General features: G+C 47.5%; 1 protein-coding gene and 1 long non-coding RNA gene across 11 annotated transcripts in view; one reads left to right on the forward strand and one right to left on the reverse strand.

The window, feature by feature from the left end:
- The window catches only part of FHDC1 (FH2 domain containing 1), a 38,989-nt gene extending 19,534 nt beyond the window's left edge, over window positions 1-19,455 (reverse strand). Inside the window, exons 1-6 of one of the 8 annotated variants that reach the window (XM_084768906.1) lie at window positions 19,314-19,444; window positions 18,570-18,666; window positions 18,015-18,112; window positions 10,830-11,470; window positions 2,050-2,111; window positions 1,099-1,201 (exon numbers count right to left, since the gene is read on the reverse strand). In XM_084768906.1, the coding sequence (XP_084625032.1) occupies window positions 1,099-1,201; window positions 2,050-2,111; window positions 10,830-11,333 (669 nt within the window). In that variant the 5' untranslated portion in view covers window positions 11,334-11,470; window positions 18,015-18,112; window positions 18,570-18,666; window positions 19,314-19,444. Of the gene's footprint in view, window positions 1-1,098; window positions 1,202-2,049; window positions 2,112-10,829; window positions 11,471-15,969; window positions 16,948-16,985; window positions 17,761-17,940; window positions 18,667-19,313 lie in introns of those variants that run through there. The other 7 variants (XM_084768903.1, XM_084768907.1, XM_084768904.1 and 4 more) reach the window with 7 other exon arrangements.
- On the forward strand, window positions 18,037-26,680 carry LOC311590090. 3 transcript variants are annotated; one of them, XR_014776759.1, is made up of 5 exons: window positions 18,037-18,057; window positions 19,347-19,594; window positions 24,720-24,910; window positions 25,551-25,615; window positions 25,706-26,680. It is a non-coding gene; the product is annotated as an uncharacterized lncRNA (long non-coding RNA). The 3 variants fall into 3 exon arrangements; XR_014776761.1 differs by lacking the exons at window positions 18,037-18,057; window positions 19,347-19,594 and adding an exon at window positions 21,454-22,031; XR_014776760.1 differs by lacking the exons at window positions 18,037-18,057; window positions 25,551-25,615 and having other exon boundaries at window positions 19,472-19,594.
- The last annotated feature ends 1,169 nt before the right edge of the window (window positions 26,681-27,849 follow it).

Genomic DNA, 27,849 nt, shown 5'->3' on the forward strand with positions numbered 1-27,849 from the left:
GGGGCCTCGCGCCTGACTCTCGTTTACCATGAGCTGATTTCTGAGCACTTCCACCTGCCCTGTCAAATTGGATATTCCCTTTTAAAAAAAACAAAAAAAAAACAAAACGATGAGGTCAGTTAGGAGTGAGAGCTCAGAGCAGTTCTAAGGAGAGTGAGGAAAGAAGCCATGCAGGAATACAAGTTCAAAAGCCAGTCTGTCTTGTCCCCAACCCCTTGGTGCTGGGACTCAAGCCCAGGGCCGCCCATATACTAGGGAGACACACTGATCTACATCACTAGCTGAAAGCAAATGATCCTTTTAAAACTCAAATTAGACCCTATTCATCCTAGCAAAGATTCTTAAGCCCTCGGGACCCACAGAAAGGTGAAAGGTTAGAACCAACGTCATAAAGCTGCCCTCTGACCTCCAGTGGGCACCTTGTCACTCCCTTGCCCTCCACACACACAATAATTGTAAGTATATTTTTTAAAAAGTTTTAAATTGCTATTGTCTCTTCTCCTATGAAGTTCCTAACTACCCAATGACTAACTAATCTGGTCCAAACAAAATTAATACCTTTCTATCTCGGTACTTTCTATGACCATAGCAACTTCCCCCTGTTAGTCAATTACGCAAACATATCTTTATCCAAAACTGCTTTTCTTAAAACAAAAACAAACCAACAAAACAAACAAAAAACCCAAGGTATACATATTATAACCCAGGTTCATTGTAAGCAAAGGTCAAATGTTAAGATGATGGAGAGGAAAACTGAAATTTATTGTGCTCCCGAGTGCCAAGTACCATGCCTGCTGCACAAGCAGGGCTTAGTCATCTTGGGAACCGATGAGGTAAGGGTCATTGTCCTCACTTTACAGGCGAGGAATCTAAAGTCCGCAGGTGTTCAGAACCTGGCCCCACAGGTGTCTCAGTTACGGCATCCCTCCATGTGAACAGCAGCTCCGAGTCCATAAGCCTGGCTCTTTCTGTCAGACTTTTATGTGTGACCCCTCTGGCCCTGGGAAGGGCGCTACCCTGCCTACTGGGCCTCTGACATGTAGTTTCTTGCCCCACTCCAAAAACTCGCAAGCTCAACTCACTCGCAGAGTTCCTTACCTCTTCTGACTCTGGCAGAAGCTTAAGGATTTCTCGAAGCGTCTCTGACCCATAATGCTCACTCTTTCCTTGATGGATATCTTCTACGATGCACTGAGGAGACCTTGAAAAGATAAGGAATTGCATTTGTTACCGTGGCAACAAGGACACAAGCCTATGGAAATTAAAGCGCCCTGCCCTGCCCTCTCTTCTGTCTGTTTCTTCCTGGTCCAGAGGCTCCAACCAGTTCCAACACTGGAAACCACTCTAAGGCTCCTCCAGAAAAAGTCCCCAGGAATCCCAGCAGCACCGGTGGACCACTGGGATCTTTAGGGGAAGATGAACGAAAACTCTCCCTGACCAGGGTGGGGAGGATGAGAACTGAGGACCAGTGGGGGGTGGGGGGAGAGGGGCGGACTGGGGAGGGGGGCAGGAGAATCCCACTGAGGCACTATGAACAATTAATGGGTAGTGCGACCGGGATTATTCTCCTCAGCAGTATAGACACTGGTAAGTTGCCAATGTTCCTGTAAATGACCCCGCCCTCATGTAAGTAACCATAATTAATCTCAGTAGGTTAAGAGAAAAAAAAAAAAGACATCAAAGTAGACGATGACTTGTTGGGGAGAAATTTCAGGGCTGGAGGTTGGGGGTGGGGGGAGGGGGGGAGATGAGAGAAGGTGGTGAGGAACAAAACGCGCACACACACACACACACACACACACACACACACACACACACACACACGCTTCTTGACATACAGGCCTCCAGTGACACTGCAGGACATCTCTCCCTCACCTCAAGACTGTGAGCTCACAGCAAAGGACAGACACTCGTAGACCGTGGAGCCACACATCTAGGAAGGACGTGGGGGAGTATGGAATGGCCCCCAGCTCAGATCACAATCTGAATTTCAGCTCAGTCACACCCTCATAGCATGGAAAGTTCTAGACGTGTGCAAAACAATCTTACTTTTTAAACTGCTTAAGAAATATCCCAATGTTCATACTTCGTTTTGCGTCCAAGACGGTAATCTGGAAAGAAAAAAAAAAGGTGCATAAAATATTTTAAGTATGAGTAAAAACCAGCTCACTCCAGGTGTGGTGGCACATGCTCTTGATCTCAGCACTCTGGGAGGTAGAGGCAGGCCAGTCTCTGTGGGTTCTAGGTCTGCCTGGTTTCCATAGCGAGTTCTAGTATAGCCAGGGCTACACAGAGAGGGCCTGTCTCAAAGCACCAAGATAACAAACTAAAATAAAACAAAAGCAGATGGACGAAAGAAGGGAGTTAAAACCCTGTCAAAGTACAATACTCATGTACAAGGAGGCAATTTTAATATGTAAATCTGGTACTTAACACATGCTTCTAATATAGTTTTATGAACATTTTATTGTTTTTCCTTACAGTAAAAATGACACACATCACTGGGTGTGGTGGCACACACCTGTCATCCTAGCATTAAAAAACAGAGGTAAGAGGAGGAGTTCAAGGCTAGCCTACGCTACATAGTGAGTTGGAGACAAGCCTGGTCTACATGACAGTAGACACACACACACACACACACACACACACACACACACACACACACACACTATCATTCTTGGACTGGGTAGTTCAGTGGTAGAACACTTTTCTAGCATGTATAGGCCCTGGATTCTGGTTTCAAAACAATACACAAGATGTATGTTTATTGTACTAGTATATACATTCAAATAGCTATATATATGTATTATATATATTTTATATATATATTGTATATATTTTGTTTTTGTTTTTGTTTTTCGAGACAAGGTTTCTCTGTGTAGCCCGGCTCAAATAGTTATATTTTATTTAAAATTTTCTTTTACATATACAGCCCATACTTAAACGCTTAAGTAGATATATTACCATAGCAAGAATCATATGAGAGTTGAAATGGAAAAATAAAACAATGATTGCGCTGAGGCTGGGTCCCAGTTCTGGTTTACAGACCCATTTAGAAGAAAGGAAGGAAGCCGGGTGGTGGTGGCGCACGCCTTTGATCCCAGCACTCGGGAGACAGAGGCAGGCAGATCGCTGTAAGTTCGAGGCCAGCCTGCTCTGCAAAGCGAGTTCAGGACAGTCAACAGTCAAGGCTCCACAGAGAAATCTTGTCTCAAAAAACAAGAAGAAGAAGAAGAAGAAGAAGAAGAAGAAGAAGAAGAAGAAGAAGAAGAAGAAGAAGAAGAAGAAGAAGAAGAAGAAGAAGAAAAGAAGAAGAAGAAGGAAGGAAGGAATTATAGCCATGCATACCTGTGATCCTAGCGCTCAAGAAGTTGAGGCAGGAGGATTATCAGAAGTTCAAGGCCAGTCAGAGGCTATGGGGGGGGGGGAGGGAAGGATCCTACATCTTGTTTGCTTAGAATTTTTTTTAAAATTGTCTTTTACCAGGAAGTCTCAGACCCATCCATTTTTCCTACATTTTTTCTGTCTGTGAGTTAGGAGGTACCTTGTAATACATCATTTATTTGTGTAGACCAGGCTACCCCCAAACCCCAGAGATCGGCCTGCTCGGACTAAAGGTGTGCACCACCATGCCTGCCTGGCATTAAATGGAGTCTTTTGATTTAACAAATGCTGATATAGCCACCCTATTCTACTATCAAACCCCAGACTGGACTGTAACAAGTCTTAAATGTTCAAAAGTAATAATTTGAGAATATTTTTATTAAACTATAGATTATAGCTCCTAGGGGTTTGCTGAGAAGTGGTCTTTGCCTCTGCAAGTAGGTATCCAGGATGGGGATGGAAGAAAACCTAGCACCTTTCCTTTTGTCGCTTGGTAAACGTAGGCTGCATGAACTGGAGACTAACAGAGGACAAAAGAGAATCAGGTTTCAGACCAAATCCTGCATCTCTGGGTCGTTTCAAGTTTGTCAACAACAGCAAGACCGTTAATGCCACTTCCTGGCTGTAAGGTTAAATTTTTACAAGGTAGGGCTGTCTCCTTTTGAAGAGTAATCTTGAACAATCTCATTATTTACCAACCTATGGGCTTATTTGATGTTAACACAATCACCTGCCAGCCATAAAATAAGCTTCCAAACTCAGAGGGCACTCTCCTAACAGGAGTCCTACCCAGGGGCTGCGGTTCAAGTTCAGTGTGAAGGGAGAGAGAGAGAGAGAGAGAGAGAGAGAGAGAGAGAGAGAGAGAGAGAGAGAGAAGAAGAAGGAGGAGGAGGAGGAGGAGGAGGAGGAGGAGGAGGAGGAGGAGGAGGAGGAGGAGGAGGAAGAGAAGAAGAAGAAGAAGAAGAAGAAGAAGAAGAAGAAGAAGAAGAAGAAGAAGAAGAAGAAGAAGAAGAAGAAGAAGAAGAAGAAGAAGAAAGCCCGTGAAACCTAACACTCTAAGGAGGAATGTTCCTACTGGGACTCTCAATTAATTAAGACAGAAAACCGGTCATTAAAGCTTGTAAATGAAAAGGCCGCAAGTATAGACACGTACACTGATAAAGCTGTATACTTGTCTACCTAGAATGGAAACAAGCCTGTTGTGTAATTCTCTCGCTAAATTGCCACCTCTTGCTGTGTTTAACCCTGGACGACAGCATCCTCCCCCACCCCCACCCCCCTACACTTCCAACTCCACCCTCATCCTGTTCAGCCATCCACCCTCTGGGGCTCTGTATACTTGGCATCGGTCCATAGCCACCGTGGCTGGAAAGCAAAGGGAGAAATCACTCTTAATATCCCTTATTTGTCAGATAAGGGAACTGCACCTCAGAGATGTCATTTTGTGGCTTCTCCAAAGCGGTGTTGGGACGGAGTGTTACCCTGGTTCTCTCTGATTCTTTCTCCTCTGAGAAACTGAGAGTTTAGTACTGGGGGGTGGGGGGTGGGGCGGGGGTCCCTTGAGGAGTCACTAAATGTAGCGACAGGTCTGTGAAAAGCAGCCAGTCATGGTGTCTGGTCAGGTCTAAGGTCATCCCCGGAGTCCTTGGTATGGGATGGATGGCGGGTGACATCGCGCTCTCACCAGGTAGGCCAGGCTGCAGGAGCCAAAGTCACCCCAATGGGGCAGCCAACAAGCTCAAGTCGAAGGGCAGTTCTAGCCTGTGGGAGGTGTTCCACACAGCCCAGGCAGTTTCTGAAATTGGTCACCAGTCCCTAAGGAAAGCCTGGGCTGGTCATGACTGATCAGCTTCCCAAGGAAACAAAGGGCAGCGCTTCACCCAAACAAAGAACAAGAGACTAACGATAGCATTTCAGGACAGCGCCTGCTCTCCGGCACCCTCAGACGTAGCCAGTGACCGATTCTGCTGCCTTATCAAACGGGATCCTTATAACAGCTATAAAGACATTTGTTAAAGCCCTTCAAAGAGGGTTATCACCGCCCGTGTAAGGAGCTTATCTCACTTCCCAAACTCTGGCTGCCACAGAGCTAGTGTTTCGGCTGTAAAGCCCTTTAGGAGTGGCTGCTGGTGTGCTGGGACCACACACACACACAGTGGCGTTTGACAGAGATCCCCAGTGGGCTGTAAAAGCTAAGACAAAGGAGACAAACTGCCAAGAGATGTGTCAACCCAGCCGTGAAGGCACCGTCACCTCTCCCTCCAGCCTCCATTCCACCTGTATGTGGCACACCAAGTCTCCCCTTATCTTTCTGGTAGGGGACGATCCCAAGGCCTGGCATGTCCTTCAAGACAAGAGCCCTGCCACTATGCTAACCCCAGCCCACAGTTCTTACACTTTTCCTTAGCATCAATCAGATACAAAGCCCACGTCTTAAATTAAGCAAGCTTACTTGTATTTAGTATTGTGACCATTTTTGGGGGGTACAGCTCGGTGGCACTAAGTGTACCCACATGGTACCTATCCAGCTCCAAAGTGTTCACACTTTGCAAGAAGCCCTGAATCCACTAAACAGCAGTTATCCCATCCCACCCTAGCCTAGAACCCTGGCTGCTACTTCCTATGCCCATGAGTTTTCCACCCTTTTTCTGTTTTTTAAGGTGTGTGTGTGTGTGTGTGTGTGTGTGTGCGCGCGCGCACACGCGCGCATGCAGTTATATGCACTGGTATGCACCTGTGTAGACCAGACAACTGCCCAAGTCATCCTTAGGAACACTGCTCACTTCCTTTGAGACACGGTCTGTCATTGGCCTAGAAGTCACCAGTTAGGCTAGACCGACAAGCCAGTGCACCCCAGGGATCCCACTGTTTCCACCTCCCCAGTGTTAGGAGTCCAAGCACTCAGCACTTTCATGTGGGTCCCGGCATTGAGACTCAGGTCTCTGAGTTTTTCATTGCTTTAGTTTTGGTTGGCTACCTATTGGAACCTCTTATTTTATGAGAAAAGAAAGAAAGGAAGAAAGAAAGGAAGGAAGGAAGGAAGGAAGGAAGAAAGAAAGAAAGAAAGAAAGAAAGAAAGAAAGAAAGAAGCCTGAAGCATACGCATTGTTTTAATCTACACACTCTGGTCTATAGAGCTCTGGATTGTGAGCACATCACAGATTCTCAAGACATACCAGGGATGTCACTGTGACTACAGGAGAATGACTGGTTCCCAAATGAGGGTGTGGGAGGATGGAGCAGCATTGCTCATGGGTGTAGAGAGAGCCATCATTCCTCCAGCCTCCCTCCCAGCTCCTAACTCCTCCTCTTCCCTCTTCTGTCACTCATCTTCCTGTCCACCATCTGTACAGTGGAAGCATTCACTCAGTGTCACACAGTCACCATGGTGACTGACAGCTGGTGAGGCGCCCCTCCCCCACCTCCCACCCCACCCCCGTTCTCATCTGTCCTCACCTAGGAAGATGGATCCTTCGCCCTGGGCCAGCTCTGTTTGCTTTAGTCTCCTTTCGTTTTCTTTAGAGTTCACCAGCTTGATAAACCATATTGCTATCCTTAAGAGTCACTAAAGCGATGGTCTCAGTGGCTAAAAGCACTTACTGCTTTAGCAGAGGACCCAGGCTCAGTTCCCAGCACACACACACACACACACACACACACACACACACACACACACACACACACACACAGTAGCTCACAACTACCTGTAACTTGGTTCCAGGGATCTGAATCTCTTTTCTGGGCCTCTGAGTGCTGTTGTGTGTATGTGGTGCACAGGCAGACAAGAGAGCATGTACAATAAATAAATAAACATTAAAAATATAAAATAGTATTTAAAGAAGTGCTCAGATTACAAAGGAAGACAGAAACCCACCTAACACCAGTGTTCAGAGACAGAGACCACTAACACCAGTGTTGAGAGGCCTTGGGACCCCTGGAATGTATGGACAGGAACCCGGCAGCTTCTCAGGGGATGGCACCAGTGAATTGTGAGATGAAATCTGAGCTGAACCCTTTATTAGGAGCCCAGTCTATATCAGCGTATCTCCAATTGCTTATTACAGCTTAATTACTATGACACCATCACATCTATGATCTCCCCCAAGTTAATTTTTAGTAACAAGGATACATGGATGGTGGCATTTCATAACCACCTTCCGCCAGTTGACTATTTTAAATACTGCTCTTTCTGTGCCCAGCATTCCCAAAGCAAAATCTTCCCTACCTTCCAGCAGATTCTTCCTCTGGAACACAATGGAACATTCTCGCAATGCCCAATAAAGCCCTTTCAAATGAAAACCAATCAATCACAGACTATCAGGCCATTTCTATGTAAGGATATTATGTGACAAGGGACCCAACCTGCTCCTCTGCACGTCTGAATTATGGCTTATTGTGACACGCTAGTGTCTCTTGTCTGGGTTCAGGCCCTCTGAGGAACAGCATGTTCTCCCGGGACAGAGGGTGAGGGACTATAGCTTTTGACCCTGGACTCCACTCACTTGTAGGCTGAGCTGGAAGATTTATGGCTGATCTTTGTCAAAGTGTAGCCTTGCTGATCTATAGCTTCTGTAGGAGGAGAAGTTCCAGTCAGGAAAGAAAATGGCACACACCAGGCTATTTCGACAAGAAAAATCCCACTCCACGCATGCTGAAGGTAATGTAGAAAATGGAAAAGAATCCCTAGTAACCTCTTAGCTGGGCAATGTCACCTGGCCCAGACTTATAAGGACCAGTCTAAACTTCTTACTTCTGCATAATGGAGTCATCTCTTGGCAGTTGGCTATGTTAACTAACCTTTTAACGTGCTGTCTCTTACAGTCAGACCCGTAAGTGTCAGAAGTACTATCTCTGCATCCCATGTTCTCAACAGCATCATTTGTAAACAGTAAAAGCAGCACACCTATCCAGGGATGGAGGAATCTATAGCAAAATGTGGTCTAAGCACACAAAGGAATATCGCATGGACTTGACTCTGACACGTGCTATAGCATGGATGAACCTCCCGGGTATCAGGTTAAGAGAAATAAATCGGCCGTGAAAAGACAAAAATGCCAAGTGAGTCGACCTCTATTTGGTATCTAGAGTTATAACATTCACAGAGACAGAAAGAAAAATGAGGTTGCCAAGGGCCAGAGGGAGTGGGGACGGGAAGTCCTTGTTTAGTGGGTTTGCAGCTCAGGCTTGCAGGGAGAAAGATTTCCCGGGGACGAATTGCGGTGGCTGCACCTCAGTACGGATGCACTAGATACCACTCAGTTAATAGTTAAGGTGGTAAAGTTCACGTGTAATTTACCATGAAGTATATACTTTTAGGGTGGGGGGGGCGAGTGCAGCTCAATATTGGAATACTTGCCTCACATACGCAATGCCCTGGATTCCACTCTCAGCATCTAAACAACAATAACAAAATCAAGGGCTGGAGAGAAGGCTCGGTGGTAAAGGGCACTGCCTGCTCATATAAGGGGACCCGGGTTTGGTGAGCGCCCTCATAGCAGCTCACGACCATCTCTTAACTCCAGTTTATCCTGATGCCTTCTTCCAAGGACACAGCACACACATGAAACACAGAAACACATGCAAGCAAAACCCTCATGAGCATAAAAATCGAAGGAATAAATCTCTTACAAAATGAAAAATAACTTTTTTTTTTAGAGCTAGGGAGATAGCTCGGTGGGTAAAGTGTTAGTGTTTGCCAATCAGGCCTGATGACCTGATTGTCCGTCATCCTGGTGGGACCCTGAGAATCTATTCACAAAACCACACCGTGGTAGCACAAGTTTCCAGCCCCAGCCCTCCTGGCCGGAGGCGGGAAGCAGAGACAGGAAAATCTCTGGGGCTCGTGGGTCCGCTGACTTGGCATTAACTTGTGGTGAACAACAAAAGAGACCCTGTCTCAAAGAAGATGAAAGGCAAGGACCTCCCAGCAGGAAGATCTACTGACCTCTACCCACACATTGTGGCATATGAGCACTCCTCAGTTCAAGCGAGCAGGCACTCACATACTATTTTTAAAAAAAAAAACTCTTTTAAAAAGGAAGATAAAGGAAAAATAGAAAAGTCTATGGTGTCGGCTGCAGAGATGGGAGAAGGTGGACAGAGAGACATTCGCTCCTGAACCCCTTCTATTCCAGGTGCTCCTCGGGGGGCATATGCCCCAAGTCCACACACACACACACACCTGTCCAGTCACCCTAGCAAGGAGAACTAGAAGCCAAGGGTGAGAAGTGACTGGCTGTACAGTCAGACACCTCTGCTGAGAGCTGGGCCAAGGCCAAGACACTAAGGAAATGACTCTGAGGCTCTTCCAATACTGAAAGGGCATTTGACCAAAGGGACAGACAGAAAAGCCTGTGACCAGTACTGAAGACACCATAGCTTATCCTAAGGACTCCCTTTTCCAACTCACTTCACAGTTTGGTTTGGTTTGGTTTGGTTTTGTTTTTGTCACAACAATGGTAGTGTTCCCTGTATTTCTAAAGAATGCCCTTAGTAATTTCAGGGGGGACATACAATCAGCTTATAGGGCCCTGGAGGGGGCCTGGTAAAAGGAGTTAACAAGTTCCTAAGCCAGGGAGAGAAAAGAGGTCAATACTGTTGGGCTCAAGAATTCAATAATGCATGAGGCAAATACTTCACCCCAGGGCCCCGCCCACTTTCTTATCTATGCAGCACCATGACCTACTTTCTGGGCTCCTTTACAACAGATTAAAAAAAAAAACCACCAAGGATTCACATTGAGTTGTGTATATGTTTGGTAACTTCACGGCCGTTTCCTCCTTCAAAGTCACACATTTAGCGTTAAGTGGAAAACACACTTCATATAGACTGTCTGGAAATAAGCTTGATGGCCTGGGCTGTTTAGAAATCTGTCTCCGTGAAGGCCATGACTCAATTCAGAGATCTCAAAACTCATGCTGAGGGCTCACCAGAGGGCAAGGAACCCCAAGGTTCTCTAGTAGTTATGTCGCTTAATGAAAGGCATTTTGATTCCAGATAAGCTGCAGCTCATCCGAGATAGCAGGGATGGGAGGGGGTGGGGGCGTTTCCTGGGGCTCAGCCTTCTGTCCCAGGGGATAAACTATAGACCCTAGGTTCCAGCTGAACCTTCTCTCCCTGAGAAAACTCCAGCAGATTCGCTAGCAACAGGGTGGTGCTGAGTGGCCAGAGCCCAACCAACAGCCCCAGCTGATGTGTTCTGTGTATGAGGTCACAATCCATGGGGACGCCTGGGAGGATGCTGCTTGCACACTCCCTACGCTTTTGCTGCTCAGCTCCGCCTCACCGTGTGAGCCCTTCCCTGCCGTTTCCAGAGCACATCTATCCAGCTGCCCTGCTCTCATGTCTCAGTGAAACCTACCAAATGCCAACTCCCAACACAGAGCAGCCGCGGCCACCTCCCCCTCCTGCTGCTGCTCCACCCCAACCAGGCTCCTTTTTCTTACTTCTTCCCGGCAATCTCTGAAGGACGAATTCAAAGCTCCTCCTCTCTTGGGGAGAGAAGCCTTGGAGGTGTCTTCTTGCTGTCCGAAAAGCTCCTCGATGGTCTTCTTGTCAATCTGGTAGTGCTGCTGCTGCTTGGCCGCTAAGGTCCAGATGTTGGTCTTGCCGCGAACTTGCTCCTCTGGAATGGTTTTCCAGAAGAAGCTTCGCATCCGTTTCTTCTTACCCGGGGAGCTGTAGCCATTCACGTGAGAAACTGGGGGTAGTCCTGGAGGAGGAGGGGGGATGGGAGGTCCCCCCGGAAGTGGAGGTGGCAGAGGAGGAGGTGGGGAGGGAGGAAAGCCCTCTCCCGAGTGTGGGCAAGGTGGAGGTGGAGGCGGTGGAGGAGGAGGAGGTGGAGGAGATGCAGAGGGTGACGTGGTGTGCCCAGTCATGAATGCAGCTGCCGTGGCAAGAGTCCCATTTTCTTTATCGCTGGCCAGGGAGACACAATTCATAACATGCATAGTACTGTTGCCTTCTAAGGAGCTAATTCCTTGACCTTGGGGAAGCAGACACAAACATCAAACCCCGGTCGTGCTTCTTGGCTCACGAGTCTGCTGCCAGGAGAGAAGGCAACCCTGCTGCATGTCAGCTTCCAGACCTGTGAAAAACAGAGCAAGTTTAAAGTCAGCACTGGCCAACGTTTCCATGCTTTTTTCCCCTTCAGAGGCCAGGGTCCGCCGGCCCACAGTGCAGGGTCAAGAGGAAGATCTCAAAGCACACCGGAGTGAGCGCATATCTTTCTAAATCCAAACCACATTTTGCTACTGGGAAGAACTGCCAGCAATAAAACCAATTTGGAACTCTCCCATTAATCAATGAGGCACGTCCACAGCCAAGCGCCTGCTGTAGGATCGGGAGTGTTCTCTCTATGAATAAACTGCTTGTTCGCCGAGATGTTCCTGGCTTTCTTGGACCATGTAGAGCCGCCCTTGGGGAAACTGCCCAAATTGCTGAAGCGTTAGGTTCTTAGTGACCCTGCCTTTTTTCCAGTCTGGACACGTTTTCTCCAATCACTGGGTCAAAAGGCATCTTCGTGTTGAAGGGAGCAGGTGGGGCACTTAAACACAGTAATGGCCCAGCTTGTTTCCCCGGAGCCAGGGTCACCATGTTCCTGTTCCCCCAATCAGGGGAAAGCATGCCAGGCGCCTTACATCACTTCACTAGACTCCCGTTCTCTCTACAAAGTTTCAGTGCATTAAATGACTCCCATCACCCCTTCAGAGCCTGTCATTTTGGAGTCTAAAAAAGCCACTCTTCGGAGACCCTAAACTTGTCACCTGCTTTGTCTGACCCTGTAACGCTATTAGCAAAGAGGAGAAGGACAAGGACACAGTTGCCCCTTATCAAGTTCGCCACGGCTCTAGCCCTTAGCCACACAGCTCACTTACCTTAGAGACCTGCATTTTTATGGACCTACGGATACTCAGTTTTGGCCTTCTATTCTACCGGCTATTGCCAAATTCCAAACAGGATGAAGATAACTTCATTTCTTCTCCTAAGAAGCCAGGTTGAGAGAGGAAGCAAAGAGAGCCCACAGAGGGTCTTGATGGAGCACCCCAATGTGTGACTAGGAAGCTTTTTACATGATTTTTTTTTCTGGCTATAATTATCCACTTATGTCATCACGGTTAGAGCCTCGACTTGCAGGCACAAGTGGATCACACAACACTGGGTTATACAGAAGCAGAGCATCTGATACCACTAATTCAGACATTATGAAACATTGTAATAAACCACATATAATAAGGCAGAAGTTCCTGGGGAGCGAGAGTGGAGTCCAGAAACATTTTCCCTTCAGCGCTCAGCTCTGCAACTTCCTCCAGCTGCAATCTGAGCAGGGGTGGATGACCTCACCTACATCTCAGCATTTTTCACCTATGAAATAGGAGAACACCTTTTCCATTGGCTCGTGTAAGAAAAATGCACTAATGCAGGAATGCAGTTAACTATTTCTAATAACAATTGCTCATATGCACACTTTTCCTTTATCTTCACAAACAACACCTTTGCTTTAAAAGCCCGCCTCACGGGGAGGGCTCTGCCGAGATGGCTCAGTGGTTAGTAGTGAATGCTGCTCTTTCAAGGACTCAGCACCCATGTCAGGTGGCTCGGAACCACCTGTAACTCCGGCTCCGGGGGATCTGACCCTTGGGACTCCAAAGGTATCTATCTGCACTCAAGCACTACACATATATACACTGTACACAAACATACGCCATCATGCATCATGCGCATACATAACATAGTTTAAAAAAATCTTTTTAAAAAATCGAGTTTATAGGAGAAACACTGCTAGAAATATATGTAATATCTCCCCTTTGCTACTAAAATTAGCAAACTGTGAGTTTTTTTTCTCTTTTAATATTCAGCAGGCACATATTAAACCACCTTTGTGTTACAAGTCAAATATATTTATGACAGGTTTGACTGTCTGCGGTTTATTTATCTTATTTGTGGTGCTGGGGACTGAACCCCTGGCCCTTTTGCTTACCATCCAGGTGGTCCTCATCAACTGCTGAGCTACTGTCCTGTCTTTATTTACTTTGGAGCTGGGCATTCAATCCACATGCTCAGGATATGCTCTACCACTAAGCTACATGTCCAGCCCCTGACACTTAAAGTATTGAATAGAAAATGTCATTTCCAGCTATTAACTTGATACCTTAAAAAAAAATCATCTCCATGATTTCATGTGTGTAATTCGGCAGCAGCATTGGTTGTCCCCACTGGGTAATTTCTAAATAAGTAAAGTTATAAGTATGTATCTAAGATGACTTCTGGTTTGCTAGCGATGGAGCTGACTTTTAGAAGGAGTTTTCATAATTATCATTAGGGGCATAACTAGGCTGTCTTCATAGTTGGCACCCCTAGAGCGGTCATGACTCATTGTCAATTACAGTTTATAGTTACATTTGAACTCCTCTTTTTTCAAGACTGTACAGGTAATTTTGGCAGTTTGTTCTTACATATTTTATATTCTTCTGTGCATAAAACAACCCTTACAAGAAGTTGCTAATTCTCCAATTCATTTCCGGTTCCATATATACCTATGTATTTCTATATCATCACCACCACCACCGCCATCACCACCCCCACCCCAGTGACAGTAACTGAATACAGAAGCCTCATGGACGCCAGGCAAGCCTTTACCTTGAGACCCTGAGTAATCCCCAGCACTGAGGGGGCTACAAGTGGGGGGAAAGCTAAAATAAAACTGATCTGGAAAGTAATAATTTATCTGTTTCAGATAAGTATATTTCCAGGTGTAGCAATACACCCTTCAGTGCATATACAGAAATACTGAATGAAGAAGCTGCAGAACTCAAAGGGAGTATGACATCATCAGCCACTGTCTTCTGACACCTACAGCCCAAAGGACTAAGGCTCTTTTGACTAATGTGCTGTGCATAGCAGAAGTACCACATACAAACTTGCAAAAGTTAAAATGTGACACAAATGAATTTGCATTGATAAGATACTACACAGCCCTGCCTGACAGAAGAATGTCACTTTAAGACAATGAAGGAGCAAAGATACTGCCTTGGTCCCTTTATCTGGTACCTCCCCCATAACATCTCCAGCAGCATCTAGTGAATCAGTTCACTGGCAAAGATTAGCTATGTGCTAATGTTTTTACTCCCATTATTTCAGTGTTGCATCCCTGCTACTAACACTGGGCAGGATTTCCAGTGTTAAAGATGTGGTAGGAAAAGGAGGGCTCAGATAGGATTCTAACTCCTTCTAGTCACCTGTGGGATTAAGGAGATGCACCAGAAAATTCTATTATACTATCCACAGCAGAGATGACACTGCACTCTTGTGGGAAGGATTGTAAGCAACACACTTTCAAGGACACTGGGAGAAACGCAGGTGATGCAAACACCCTGACAGATGACACTGTTGCCTGCTTCTCACAGCCGGCAATTGGCAGCAGGGGACAAAAGAATCAGCCCTACTTCTGTCTGGGACTCGCCAAATACCCCATCAATCTCTCCAAGACAAACAGAGGCAGACTTGTATTTAACATCTCCCCTATAGGGGGACCTCAACAGCAGGGAGGAGGCTATTAAATGCAGAACTGTCACGAATTGGCTCTGTGAAGACAGAACCCATCTTTAAGTCCTCTGAGCCGTAACCATGGTCCATCAGAGCTGGGGGTTGCTGTCCCGCCCTCTGGGGTGGATGCTGCTCAGTTGAGCATCTTTTAACGCAGAATTCAGTAAGGGCTGCATATGATCAGGAATCTTCAGCATATGATCAGCCAGCACATAAGGTTAGATTAAGAATATTCCTAAGGGCTCCTGGAAGAGCTATCTGGCTCCTGGCTAACCTCTCTTAACTGGGGCTCTCTCAAAGGAGGGTCTGCACCGCTGTTCAACAATAACAAAAAGTGACACAGCACCAGGTGGCTTTCCTCTTGCCTCCTGACCAATGTGTCACGGATGAGGCCTGAGTTGGAAGTGCAGCCATACACCTGATGAACTGAGGACAAAGAGGCAGAGCTACATACACAGTTTTGGTTGAGAAAAGTGAGATAGGGCTGGGGCAAGTTCCTGTCTTCCCTTCTCTCTACTCCTTAAGGGACATTCCTCCATCTCGACTTGCCTTTTCAAAGCCTTTCTTGATCAAGAAATACAGACTGTCAGTTTGCGAACAACAACACAGTCTGATTTGGCACTTCAGTCGGCAGCTGAATCCAGGACGACAGGTTTAATCTGTCACGTCACATAAACAAACACTCACAGCTGCGGGAGAATGCCGCCGCCTGTTTCTGAATGCACATTTTCAGTTTCTTCTCTAACAATCTCCCCCAAACCAGGAAGAATAGGTCTGGGAGTGCCAAAGGATGCTCCTGGAGAGACAGAAGCTCCTGGAAGGCAAGCGGGGACCAGAGAGGGTGCCCGCGGAAGGCCTAACTTAAGGCAGAATTTCTTTAAACACTACCTCCAGGTCTTCATGAAAGTCGTCCCGACCAAGGTAGGAAAGGAGCAAGCAGAAAGCGATTTCTTTCCGGTCAGGATGGACACAGTTGTTTCCCAAGTCTTTGCCCACCACTTCCTTTGGTCTCTAGCCCCGCGCTCTGACTTATCCACTCACCAGAAGGTCCTCAGCTCCACCGGCTCACTCTGAGCTTAGCCCAAGTTCCCCAAGGCCACTAGCTTCTAGCAGCAGCAGCCTCAGCTAGGATCCCGGGACAGCAGGCGAGCTCCGAGTGGGCGGTCCCCGGGCCGTGCTAGCTCAGAGGCCGCCTTATCTGGGACGGGAAGGCGCGCGTCGCGGCGAAGAGACGCCCACACGCGCCGCACAGGATCCCCGGCGGGGACAGTGGGGACAGCCCTCCCGGGAAGGGCTCGACCCTCCGCTTCTAGGAATGCCCAGTACTCCCCAGTCCGGGACCAGCTCAGAGGCCATCGGAGGCTAGCTGTGCGACCCCTGGGAACCCCTTCGGTGCCGACCTGACCCAAGGTGGCTCGCCCTTTCCTGGCTTCCCCTCCAACTCTAGGCTCCCAGTTCTCAGCGGAGCTCATGGTTTTCAGACCCAGTGGCCTCCAGCTACTTGGAGTACCGCTGCGGCGACACCGTGTGGTCCCCAGCGCCGCACTGCGGCTCTGCACCAAGGGAGAGGGGATGAGCCCGGGATAGAAACGCAAAAAGGAGTCTCCGGGGCTGGAGGCGGAGACCCGGCACGGCCCGGGACTAGGGGCGATTGGCAACCCGCTGCTCCACAAGCCCCAACACCATTTCCGACGTGAACTTCCAGCGAGGTGTGAAGGCTCAGGAAGCCTCCTTACACCACTGTGGCAGGAGCGAGCCCTCGCTGAAAGGGGCTCCGTGACCGGCGTGGCCTGCGTAAGTGCCAAGAAGCTAACCGAAGCTCTGAGGTCCCACCCGAGGACAGCGCCGCGCTAGGCTCGGACTCCGAAGCCGGGCCGGTCCAGCCCGTGTGCGCCTCGGGGCACAGGGCCTGCCCTCCTGGATCAGGTTCCCGGAGTGGGAGTGGGGTGCAGAGCTCGCGCTTCCCCGCATTCTCCCCGGGCCGCCGCTCTGCCCAGCATCCCCTCCTCCCCCGCCCCGCAACCCAGCCCCGGCTCTCGTTCCCATCCCGCACTCACCGCGCCCGCGCTCCCGGCGCCCGCGCAGCCTCCGCCCGCTGTCCCGGCGCCGCGGTCTCTCCGCAGGACTGCAGGCCAGGGACTGTGAGGGGGTAGGGCGGTGCGGAGGGGCGGGGCCGCTGCAGGTAACAATGCTGCCTACCCGGCTGCTCCTCGAGCCGGCCGCAAAGGACAGCACGCCCTTTCCTGCTCGGCTGCCTCCCTCGCTCCCCCTTCCACTAGAACAGCACCGCCACCGCGCTCGTCCTCGCCTTCGCCAGCTCCGGGCTCCGGAGACTCGAAGGCCACCGCCCAGCACGCTGCTCCTGGCACCTGAAGACCAGCGCGGGGCTGGGCGGGCAACCACAGAGGGAGATGGAAATTGCTGCAGGGCGAAGATGAGCCCTGGTGTCCTAGTGGAGCGAAGGAGCGAGGGGGAGGCGCCACGCTCGCTACTGAGCAGGTCACCGCCTTCCACAAAAGGAACCTCTGCAGCACTCTAGTGGACACCCTCCCCTGCGCACACGCATGACTTTCACACCCCACACAAATTCGTAGGCACGCACGCACCTTCTTTACACACATTCACACACCTCCGCGCGCCAGCATGCTTCTCCTTGGGGCGTTGGGCAAAGCTAGGAGAGCTCCTAGGCGGTCCAGAGCTTGTCTGGAGGTCAGATCCTCTGTGGGGCACGCCGAATTGTCTCTTCTCCCGTCCCCTTCCCACACTTTCCTCTCCTTCCCCTCCCCTCCCCTTTATTTTCTTTTGTCTCATGATGGTAACAAACTTTTCAGCTTTATTTAAGAAAAAAAAAAAAAAGTCTGGCCGACCTAGCTGAATGAAGCAGCTGTCTGGGAACTGGAAAGAGCCCGCCCACTCATGAAGGAAACAGGGAAGTCAGTCTAATCGCTTTTTTTTTTTCCAAAGTGGCTTGCGACGACGCCAGGCAGAGAGGAGTAGTCAAAGAAAACTTACCCTGGACAGACCTGCTGCTGGCACCTCAGCTGCCGGGGAGGGAAGCGCCCTCTGCGGGAATGAAGTCACCCTACCCTTTTCTGGGTGCGTTCTGAGGACTTGCAGTTACTCCACCAGGTCCGAGGTCCCAGGTCCTGGACACTGACACAATTCCTCACCTCCTTCTGCTAGCCTTGCATAGAAAAAGAGAAGCACTAGTTCAAAGCAGCCCACTATCCAAGACCCCAAAGCCGTGCCTGCCTATTTCTTGACCTTCTTGAATGGTTCTTTGGCCATTAATGTAGTTCACGATTTAACACAAGCAACAAACACTGAAAATATCAAGGCCAGTCTAAGGCTGGGAATTCATATTAGTCCACATGAATACTGACTGCTACCCAGGTAAAAGTAAAAAAAAAAAAAAGTATGAGTTGTGGGATGGCATCCTTTTGCCTTCTTTTTATTTTATTGATTGATTGATTGATTGATTGAGACAGGATCTTTCTGTATAGCCCTGGCTGTCCTCCAACATACAGAGATCTGCATCGGTCACCAGGCCCGCCCCTGTATCTCTTCTTTACTTAGTCAGAACCTGCTATCTTCTTCCCCTCACCATGCATGCCTGCATGGGGCCCCACACTTCAGGGTACCTTTCTGTAAGACCAGTCCTTTCCTGCTCCTGTGTGTGGTCCAGCTATCCCAGAAGCTGAGGCAAACTGATAGCTTGAGCTTAGGAATTTAGCCAGCCTGGGCAACATGGTGAGATTTTCAAAGAAAAAAAAAAAGCCACTTCAGAGGAGTCAAGCCCAGTGGCCTGTCCTCCTCCCTCTGGCCTTTCATCTCCAGCGCCATTGTGGCCCCGGGGGGCCTTCCTCGGCTTCTCTAGCTCTCCCTGGCTGAACCTTCCTTTCCTCTGAGCACATTCACGAGGCCCTTACGACCCTCCATCTCCTATTGTCCCTTATTATCCCTTGGGAATCCGTTCTGATTTTAATCTGGGTGCCTTTTTCAAAGAAAGGCAATAAAACCGAATAAACATGGCCTTAGGTTTCCATCCTTGGAAAGGGGCCCAGGAAAAAACGAGGGCCAATTGTCTTCAGTTATGCCAGCGACTGAGATCCACATCCTCCTGGTGGTGGGCCAAGTCCGGAGTCAGTGCCTGGAAGTCAACTCACCTTCCCCTCAAACCAGCACCTCTCCCGTCTTCCCTTTCTCTATAATGCCTGGCTTGGGGAGTCAAAGCCCCGCTGCCGCCATACTAGTTCTAAGTAGAGTAAGGTGGTCTTACGATCATCACCTACCAGCCTTCCATTTTGTTTTCCACCCCAGGGAAGTGTAATTGGACACCTATGTCCTGAAGCTTGAGCAAGCTTCTCCTCACCAAATTCACTCACCCTCAAACTACCGCAGGACTACTGTGTTTACAGGTCAATCTTACAGCTTTCCACATCCGTCTCATCCCTTCTGGTGGGTCATCCGACAAGGCAGTGGCACCCTGCGTCATCTCCTGCTGGTTGGGCATCCCTTTCCTGCAAGGAGCTTGGCATGAGGCCCCTGCATCGACAGACCTTCCTTAGTTCGACTTGTTCTTCTTTTGACCAGTAGACGGTCTGAAAGTGCCAGAAGGAAGCAATGCAGAGCTCTCCAGTCTAGGAGGCAATTTCGTCATATGCAGGTTTGCTATGACCAGCAAAGAGCTTTGCCACATCTACAATAGGAAAATGTGCCAACCAGCCTTCGGAGGCGGCTCAGGAGGTCCCTAAAGCAGTGTGCCCCAAGTCAGCCTGGCTACCAGATTAGTGGCTGGAAAATAGCTGCGGCTGTCCCTTGGCATCGAATGGAGGGGGGTGTGGCCAGCCTCTTCCCAAGGGAGACATTCAGAGTATTTAGTTTCTTAGCGTGACTGGGACATCCCCGAGAGCCAGCAGAATATCCTCTGGGATATACCTGCTTTCCCTGTTCTCTGTGCAGCTTGCTCTGCCCTCTTCCAGAATAGCCTTTCCAGAAAGTTCCATTTCTACCACCGTGCGCAATTCCTTTCTTCTGGCTTCCGCTTCTGAGACGCTCTCAGTTTTTTCTTCCCCACCCTACCCCGACCCCAAGACACAGATTGTGTTTAATCTGTCATTGGGTACCACTGACCGAACAAAACGTTCAAATTGGCATGACTCAATTTCAGCATCCATGCTAACAATGCACATCTCACCATTATAGCCCAGACTTAGCTGCTAAAGGAGTAGACCCAGCCTTTGTGCTGACTCCACGGGGCCTTGGACACAGTGAAGCAACAGGCTCACTTTAAACCTCTCTCTCCCTTCCCCCTCCCTCCACTGCTTTTCCTATTTTGATGGTACAGAGAGAGGTTTGCTCTGCTTAGGGTTTCCCTCTTTATTCTCCTTTCAAAGTGCACCCGATGGGGTTACTTGCTCAGGGTTGTACATCACAGGTTGTGGCTTTGCCTCTCAAGATCTGAAACAGCAGGAAGAAATAAGTGGTTAATTCTATAGTTAAACAGTCTGGCCGATAAATGAAAGTGTTACAAACCTACCTAACTGCTGCCCCTGCTGAGACTGGCACATTGTCTCCTCTGAAGGGTAGAAATCTCAACAAACAGAGCCTGCAGATGCGATTCTCAGGCTGAATGCAAACTTGGCTCAAACACCTAATTGGAAAAAAGGCAAATGCCATATTCCTATAATCTTCCAAACAACTTTTATGAGATTTCCCCCCTATTTTTTGTTCCACTTAATTTATTTTGCGTGTGTGTGTGTGTGTGTGTGTGTGTGTGTGTGTGTGTGCGCGTGCATGCGTGCCTGAGCCACAGTATGCATGTTATGGCTAGGGACATTTCAGGACATTTTTTTGTCTTACCACTTGGAGTCTAGGGATCAAACCTGAGTCACAAGGCTTAACAAGCACTTTTAAACACTGAGCCATGCTTCTCTGTCCCCATTGACTGGGCTCCGATCATTAAGAGGGCAGAACCTTTTTTTTTTTTTTTGGTCAGATGCTAAGTAACGATTTCCAAACATATTATATAGAAAGTACTTTCTCCTGTGTTAATATCCATGGCAGCATCAACGCCATCTCCCATGTCGTTGTGCAGGTGCTTGTCCATAACAGCGGCGGTTTGTTTGAGTTAAGGGTCAAGAGACTAAAAACAACTCTTACCCAACATAGGTATGGGGTAATAAGAAATCAGAGGGCCCTTGTCCCTACCTGCCTGTAAAGCAAATCATCCATTTTCCCCCCTTCAGGTGTGTGAGAGAGTTCTGGAAGGTAAGGACAGAGCAAAGAGACCCAAAGGAGACAGTGGTAGCATTATACATTGAATTTCCTCAGAAAGCCTTCACCCGTACCTATTTCAGTTTACCCCGGGTCAGTGGTTAGAACGCACTGGCTGAGACAACATTACGGCCGGACGCAGAACACAAGGAGTCAACATGTGCTGGGACAGCTCAGCCCGGCACTTCTTTCCTTATCCGTCTCCCAAAACAAGCAGGTGGGCCTGGATGAGAATGAGGTTAGGGTGGCCATTTGCCGGTTTATTTTGCTACCAGCTTTAACTTTTCAAACTGTTTACCCTTCCAAGAAGATGGAAGGACAAATAGAGTAATTTGAAGCCGTAACTCTCGAGCTATAAGCAGTTCCCAAACAAACTAAGGAATCAGCAATAGAGTGGTGTGTGTGTGTGTGTGTGTGTGTGTGTGTGTGTGTGTGTGTGTGTGTGTGTCCCTGTGGGAACGCTATGTAAAGACTTGTAGGAGGTATATAGCTAGAAGAAAGACCAGTTGTTGACTTAGTAAGTTGTTCATTAAAAAAAAAAAAGGCCCTTTGCCTCAGGGAATCAAGTGTATGCTGGTGAAACAGCTTGGAAGATAATGCTTTGCAGTAAGTCTCTCTTTTTAATAAGCAGGTTCAATAATCATACTTGGGCTCTGATAGGAAATAATAAGACCAGCCTGTAGCAACTCGTGCTTTATTTTGGCTCGACTTGCTTTTGGCAGTGTTTGGGATGGACCCCAAAGCTCCATGTAGCCTAGCCCTAACCAGAACCCTGATGTTTCTCAAGTGGACATAGAGAAGTAACCTGAAACCATTTTCTTGAGCAAGTAAGTAAGGTGTTTTGTTGTTGATTCTATCGGTCAAGTTTAGCTTGACATTGGGTGCAAACAGAAATCCTATGAGATGCTTGGTGCTGTAATTAGCTCATGTTTACATAGTTTTGTGGGCCAGGTCAGGATAAGGTTGAAAGGGAGCTGGGTCTGTTGGGGTTAAAGCTAGGAGTTACCTTTCATCCTTTCTAAGTTCTGCCTTCCTTCTAAAACAAAGGGATACTGAATGCTTGACAGTAGCCTCTTAGAATGGACTAAAACATTTCCTCACATTCCTAAATCTCTTTTATGTAGTGTTGTGTACATACAATTGACTTCTGTGTAGTAGCCATTAAACCGTTCACTGGATAAAGAGTAAAATGCATTTGTACAATGGACTCTGCTGGTGAGGTACTCTCAGGTCTAGGTACAGAGAAGAGAGCACAACTTCACATTTAATTTTTTTTTCTTGAAATATTGCAGAGTTCCTAAACAACCCCAGTTCTTCAATACACTCCAGCCCTTTGTGGAAGGCAACAGTAAGTGGATTTAGGGAGTTTGTTTTTTTTTTTTTTTTAAGATTTATTTATTTATTACGTACACAGTGTTTTGCTTCCATATATGCCTGAATACCAGAAAAGGGCACCAGATCTCATTATAGATGGTTGTGAGCCACCATGTGGTTGCTGGGAATTGAACTCAGGGCCTCTGGAAAAGCAACCAGTGCTCCTAACCTCTGAACCATCTCTCTAGGACCGAATTTAGGGTTTTAAATGGTCACGCTTCCTGTAGGGTGACTGATGGACACCTTCTTTACAAGAGAGGGAGGGCAGTGGATTCAGAACAGCACACCTACAGGAGGCATTCCACACTGAGACATGGAATTTAATTTATTTTTATGCTATACACACACTACAATTTCTCATCCTAGGATAATTGCAAGCCACTGGCTGTGAATTCTTATTTAGCCAAAATTTGGGGTCAGAAACATTTACAGTTTTAAAGGGAGTCTAAGGCCAGTACAGAACCACGGTACCTGTCCACGCATCTCCATTCCTAGCCCACATGCCCTGCCACGAGGATTTGCAGTTTCCACCTTAAGCCTTCTTTCCTCTGTAAGCAACACAGCTTCTGTCTGTAAGGACACCAGTTTCTGAGGTGGCTGTTTGTCAAGGAGCTCATGAGCTGCAGGAAGCCTGGGATCTCCACGCTCATGGTCTGGGGTCTAGAGAACTGCCTGATGGCTCAGGCTCCTTGCTGTATGAATCAGTTGGCCGGGAAAGCTGGAGCAGGGTTTCTACATCCAAGGAGAATAGAGCTGAGGCCAGTCTGACTCATCACAGTTTTTATTAGCATCTAGACTTTCAATAAAGTCACACGCTTTTAGCCAAAGCAGTTGAGAAGACCGACAAGGACTTTTATTTTAAAGTACTAGGTATTTTTGGATGTGTCGCCTGTCATGAAAAGCCCGTTTCTTCTGCACTGTGCTGCACTAAAGGGCTTATCTTTCAGAGCTGTTCCAGAAAACCCATCTGCATAGGTTCTGAGGTCTTCCTGCCCCCCAGTCTGCATGCGTGGGTGGCGGCTACTTGCTGATTTCTTTTCCTTCTAAAAGATGGCAGCACTCGGGCTGGCCTCTAGAAGGAAACTGAGTCAGATGGTCAACAGTTCGTCTTCTAAGAACCCATCTCCCCCGGACCTACAAGGCTCAAATGACTCTGCCACGTCAACTGCCCATCTATATCCTAGTGCTGAGAAGAGCCAGACAGACAGAAGGAGAAAAAAGGCAGCGTGCATGATGGCAGGAGGCGGTGCTCTACAGAACTGCTACAACAGGACATTATGTGACCACTCACACAGTAGACACAAGACCACCCCAAAGCAGTGGATCTCACATGGCCCAAGACAACAGCTGACTGGTCTATGCATTGTTCTAACGGCATTTCCATATTAACTTTGCAGTTGCCCATGGTTATCATGCGTCTGACACCATGCCACACATGAAACGCCTTTTAAAGATTAGAAAAGGGAGTAAACCCTTTATCAATTCCTGGAATACTCCACCATGCAACATCCAGAATCCTTCTCTCTTAAGCTTGGCCCTAAAGTGAGCTACCCAAATTCCCACAGAGAACTCCGCGCTCCCTCTTGCATGTACTTACACTCTGTAATAAAATTTCCCAATAGTTTTGCCTGGTCTCACTTCTGCATTCCTTCTCTGATGATAAGAACCTGAAAACACTGGGAAGTGCCAGTGTTTTCTGCTCTGTCCCTGAGAGGTCCCCGGGTATGATCCACTGGTGACAATGCCACTGATATAAAAAGGAGTCAAGCCTCCAAGTATTCTGTATTGGGTTGACTGGTAGTTGGGGGTGGGGTTGCTAAGCATGAAAGCCTACAAAGGGAATATTGTGCTGTGGAATTGATTGATGTGAGGCTTAGTCGGGCAGCATGGATGGGACTGTGTTCACAGATCACGCTGCAAATATCTGCCTACTTACCTACACCCATCTTAGATGTAAGCAGTATGCGCTCCGGATTGGTCCTTCTGTCCCCTACAAGCACCCAATGACACCAGCAGGCCCTCCGTCACTCAAGTCCAGAGGTCCCAAGTAATAGGAATCCTTTTATTGAGAACACCATGCTTTAACATGCAAACCACAGGGAAAGTTACAAAATGCTCACATCAGTTGTTGTCTTCCACAGGCCTCTACAGTACGGAGGAAGCCGTCAGAGAGATGCAAGCTCTTTGAAGCAGGATATTAAAAAAAAACATGAAGGCAACAGTCAGGCATCATAACATTTTATGGTGAACTGAAGAAACGTAGGCTTGCACAGGCTGGTTAACATTTCAGAAGACATGCTGGTGCTCGACCCAAAGCAAGACTGGCCCACAGGTAGACTGAAAAAACAACACCAGTGCGCTCTCACAGGGCCTGGGACGGAAAGGGATGGAGAGGGGGGTTTTTCTCAGGTGGGATTCAAGAAAACCATAGCAAAGAGGAGTGAGGACCAAAGCATGTCATGTGTAATGTCTACTGTTTTAAAGTTACACTTGAGAGTGGAGAGTACTCCTAACTTCAACAGAAGGGAGACTAAGTATGCCCTTGGAAAGAGTTGTCTAACTCTTTACAGCTTGGGACCAAACTGCTTCCACAAGCCCTGTGTAAGACTACAAAGGGGACACATAAGAGGAAAATGTTGTAACAGTGAAATGTCAGCAGGTTAATAATCGTGAATGCTTCCTTAGTTGAGTGAACCCAATTCACAACCAGTGAGCAGGAATTCACAGTGTAAAAAAAAAAAAAAAGAGCTCAAAGAACCAAATAGGCAGAGTTCTTCCTAGAATAAACCAAGGTCATTGTGGAGGTCACTGGCAAGGAAGTCTAAGTGGCCTGGACTAAAGTGACTTGTGTTGAAGGGAAAAAAGACTTGTTTTCACTGTCCCGCTCATGGGCACAAATAGTGACTCTGAAGTCTTGAAAACCCCAACACAGCACAACAGCCCATTATGTCACTGTGGTTTTGTTTTAAAAGGACAAAGAGGCAAGTTAGGACCAGAGCCTGCTGAGAAGCGTTCATGCCGCACTTCTCCGCTCCCTGTGAGTTCAGGCTCCAAGAATTTTTCCCCCCTTTTGTCATATTAGTAGCTGTTAATTTAGGATTTCTAACTAATTTCTCTTATTTTACAGCTGGCTTTAACAGGAGGAAAATGCTAATAACTAAAAGTCATGACGAAAAGCCAGGCTTTTTAGAGAAAATGTTAACTGAAAGTCATGAAGAAAGACTGGTCTTTTTGAAAAATAAAGACATTTCAGTGATGGTGCTGGTGGTGGTGGTGGTGATTCTCAGGCAGAAAAGCAGTGTCACCAAACCACACTACCAGGCCTTTGGATTAACCTGTACACAGGAAACGGACAGTGATTGAGAGTCTGCCCTCCAAGGAGAGCTTGCTGGCATCTGACCCAGGAATCAGAGTCCTCTTCAGGGTATGCCTGGGATCAGGTGATGAAGGTCAACACCAGTCGTTCAGCAAATACTCATGACTGTTTGAACTCGCACTTAAAGCTCCTGCGATAAGCTCTATAGTAACCATTGTCATGGTTAGGCCTCTGTGCTCAAACACTGCCTGCGTTTCTGCCTGCGTTTCTGCGGCTTCGCCTAGGACGGGGACCCAGCTAGGATGCTGGGATCTGGAGTAATGTTCCCAGTCTTCCCAGTCTTAGCCGGGAAAGGACTGATGGAAGAGGCAACCCTTGAGAATGCACACACCTAGGATTTATCTTCATAGAGTGGGGCTACTTTACTAATTTACTGGTGTGAATTAGGGAAAATCTGGCTACCTCAAAAAATAACTTTTTAGATGAAAAAAAATCAGTTGTCAGCAACTGGAGTGTTAGTGTAGAAAAGTGCTATACTGTGTGCTTGCTCATGAACAGAAAGCACACAACCAAGACAGAAGAAATCATTCTAACTGAGCTAAAATAAAGTTAGCTCTGTTTTGCTCCCAATTCCCTTGAACTTTCAAAACAGCTAGAGATGAGCCAAAGACAAAACTGAGGGGGAAAATACCTCACTTAGTGAATGCGCTTCCTTCCATTCCTCAGCCTCATTTCCCAGACTCAGCCTGTGCCTTTGCTTGATGCTGATGTTTTCTCTTTTCACATGCTGGGGGGGGTGGGGGGGGGTGGGCGGTGTATTCTAGGATCTTTATGCATGGGGCAAGAAGTGTCACCGACTATATTAAAAAGAAAAAGAAGAAAGACTTGACAGAATCCTATTGCCTTTCTAGACCAAACTGACACTTAAAAATTAATTTTATAGCCAGATATGGTGGCGCATGCCTCTAATCCCAGCACTCAGGAGGCAGAGGCAGGCGGATCACTGTGATTTTGAGGCCAGCCTGGTCTACTAAGTGAGTCCAGGACTGCCAAGACTACACAGAGAAACTCTGTCTCAAAAAAGCAAAAATAAAATAATAATAATAATAATAATAGTTGTTGTTGTTGTTGTTGTTATTATTATTATTATTATTATTATTATTATTATTATTATATGGAAAATGTAAGAAATTTGATTAGGACTATAACCACCCACATATACACCCATCTGTCTCACCAAGTGGCATTTTGCCATTATTTAAGAAGCTTTTTCCTGCTGGGCACAACCGTGCATGCCTTTAAATTCAGCACTCAAGAGGCAGATGGAGGTGATCTCTTGAGTTCAGGCTAGCTAGGGATACATAGCGAGGTCCTGTCTCAAAACATGTGTGTGCATGTGTGTGTGGGGCACCTATTCCTTTCTTTCTCCCAGGTGCGGTTATACACCAACACACTGCAGCTAAGCCTTTAAAAAAAAAAAAAAGCAAACTTCATGATCCTTGCATTTGAAGTGTTCTGGGCACACATATTGTCCCCTACAGTGGCAGAGCTGAAAATTCAATGCAAAACCTCTCACAGCATCGAACACATTCAAGGTAGCCAGCTGTTCTCCCAATGTTTCATGTAGCTGTTTGTCTTTTTAAACCACGGGCTACAGATTCAAGGTGAAAAACTGCATGCGTGCCTTTCTCAGGAGTTCAGTGTCTAGCCATAGTAAGTACCTATTTCTCAAGGAAAGTTATAATTACCTGCCCCAAACTCTAGGTATGGTTTTTTTTTATATAATAAACTTTCTAATGTAGAGGCAGAAATCACTTAGAGGGAGAATAAACGTAGGACAGTGGGCTCTCTCGATGGGCTCAGCAGGCATTTGCTGCCAAGCCTGATGCCCTAAGTTTGATTCTTGAACCTACATGGTGCAAGGAGAGAACCGAGTTCTGCAAGTTGACCTCTGA

Source organism: Acomys minous (genome assembly GCF_964271855.1).
Source record: "Acomys minous genome assembly, chromosome: 19".
Classification (NCBI taxonomy): domain Eukaryota; kingdom Metazoa; phylum Chordata; class Mammalia; order Rodentia; family Muridae; genus Acomys; species Acomys minous.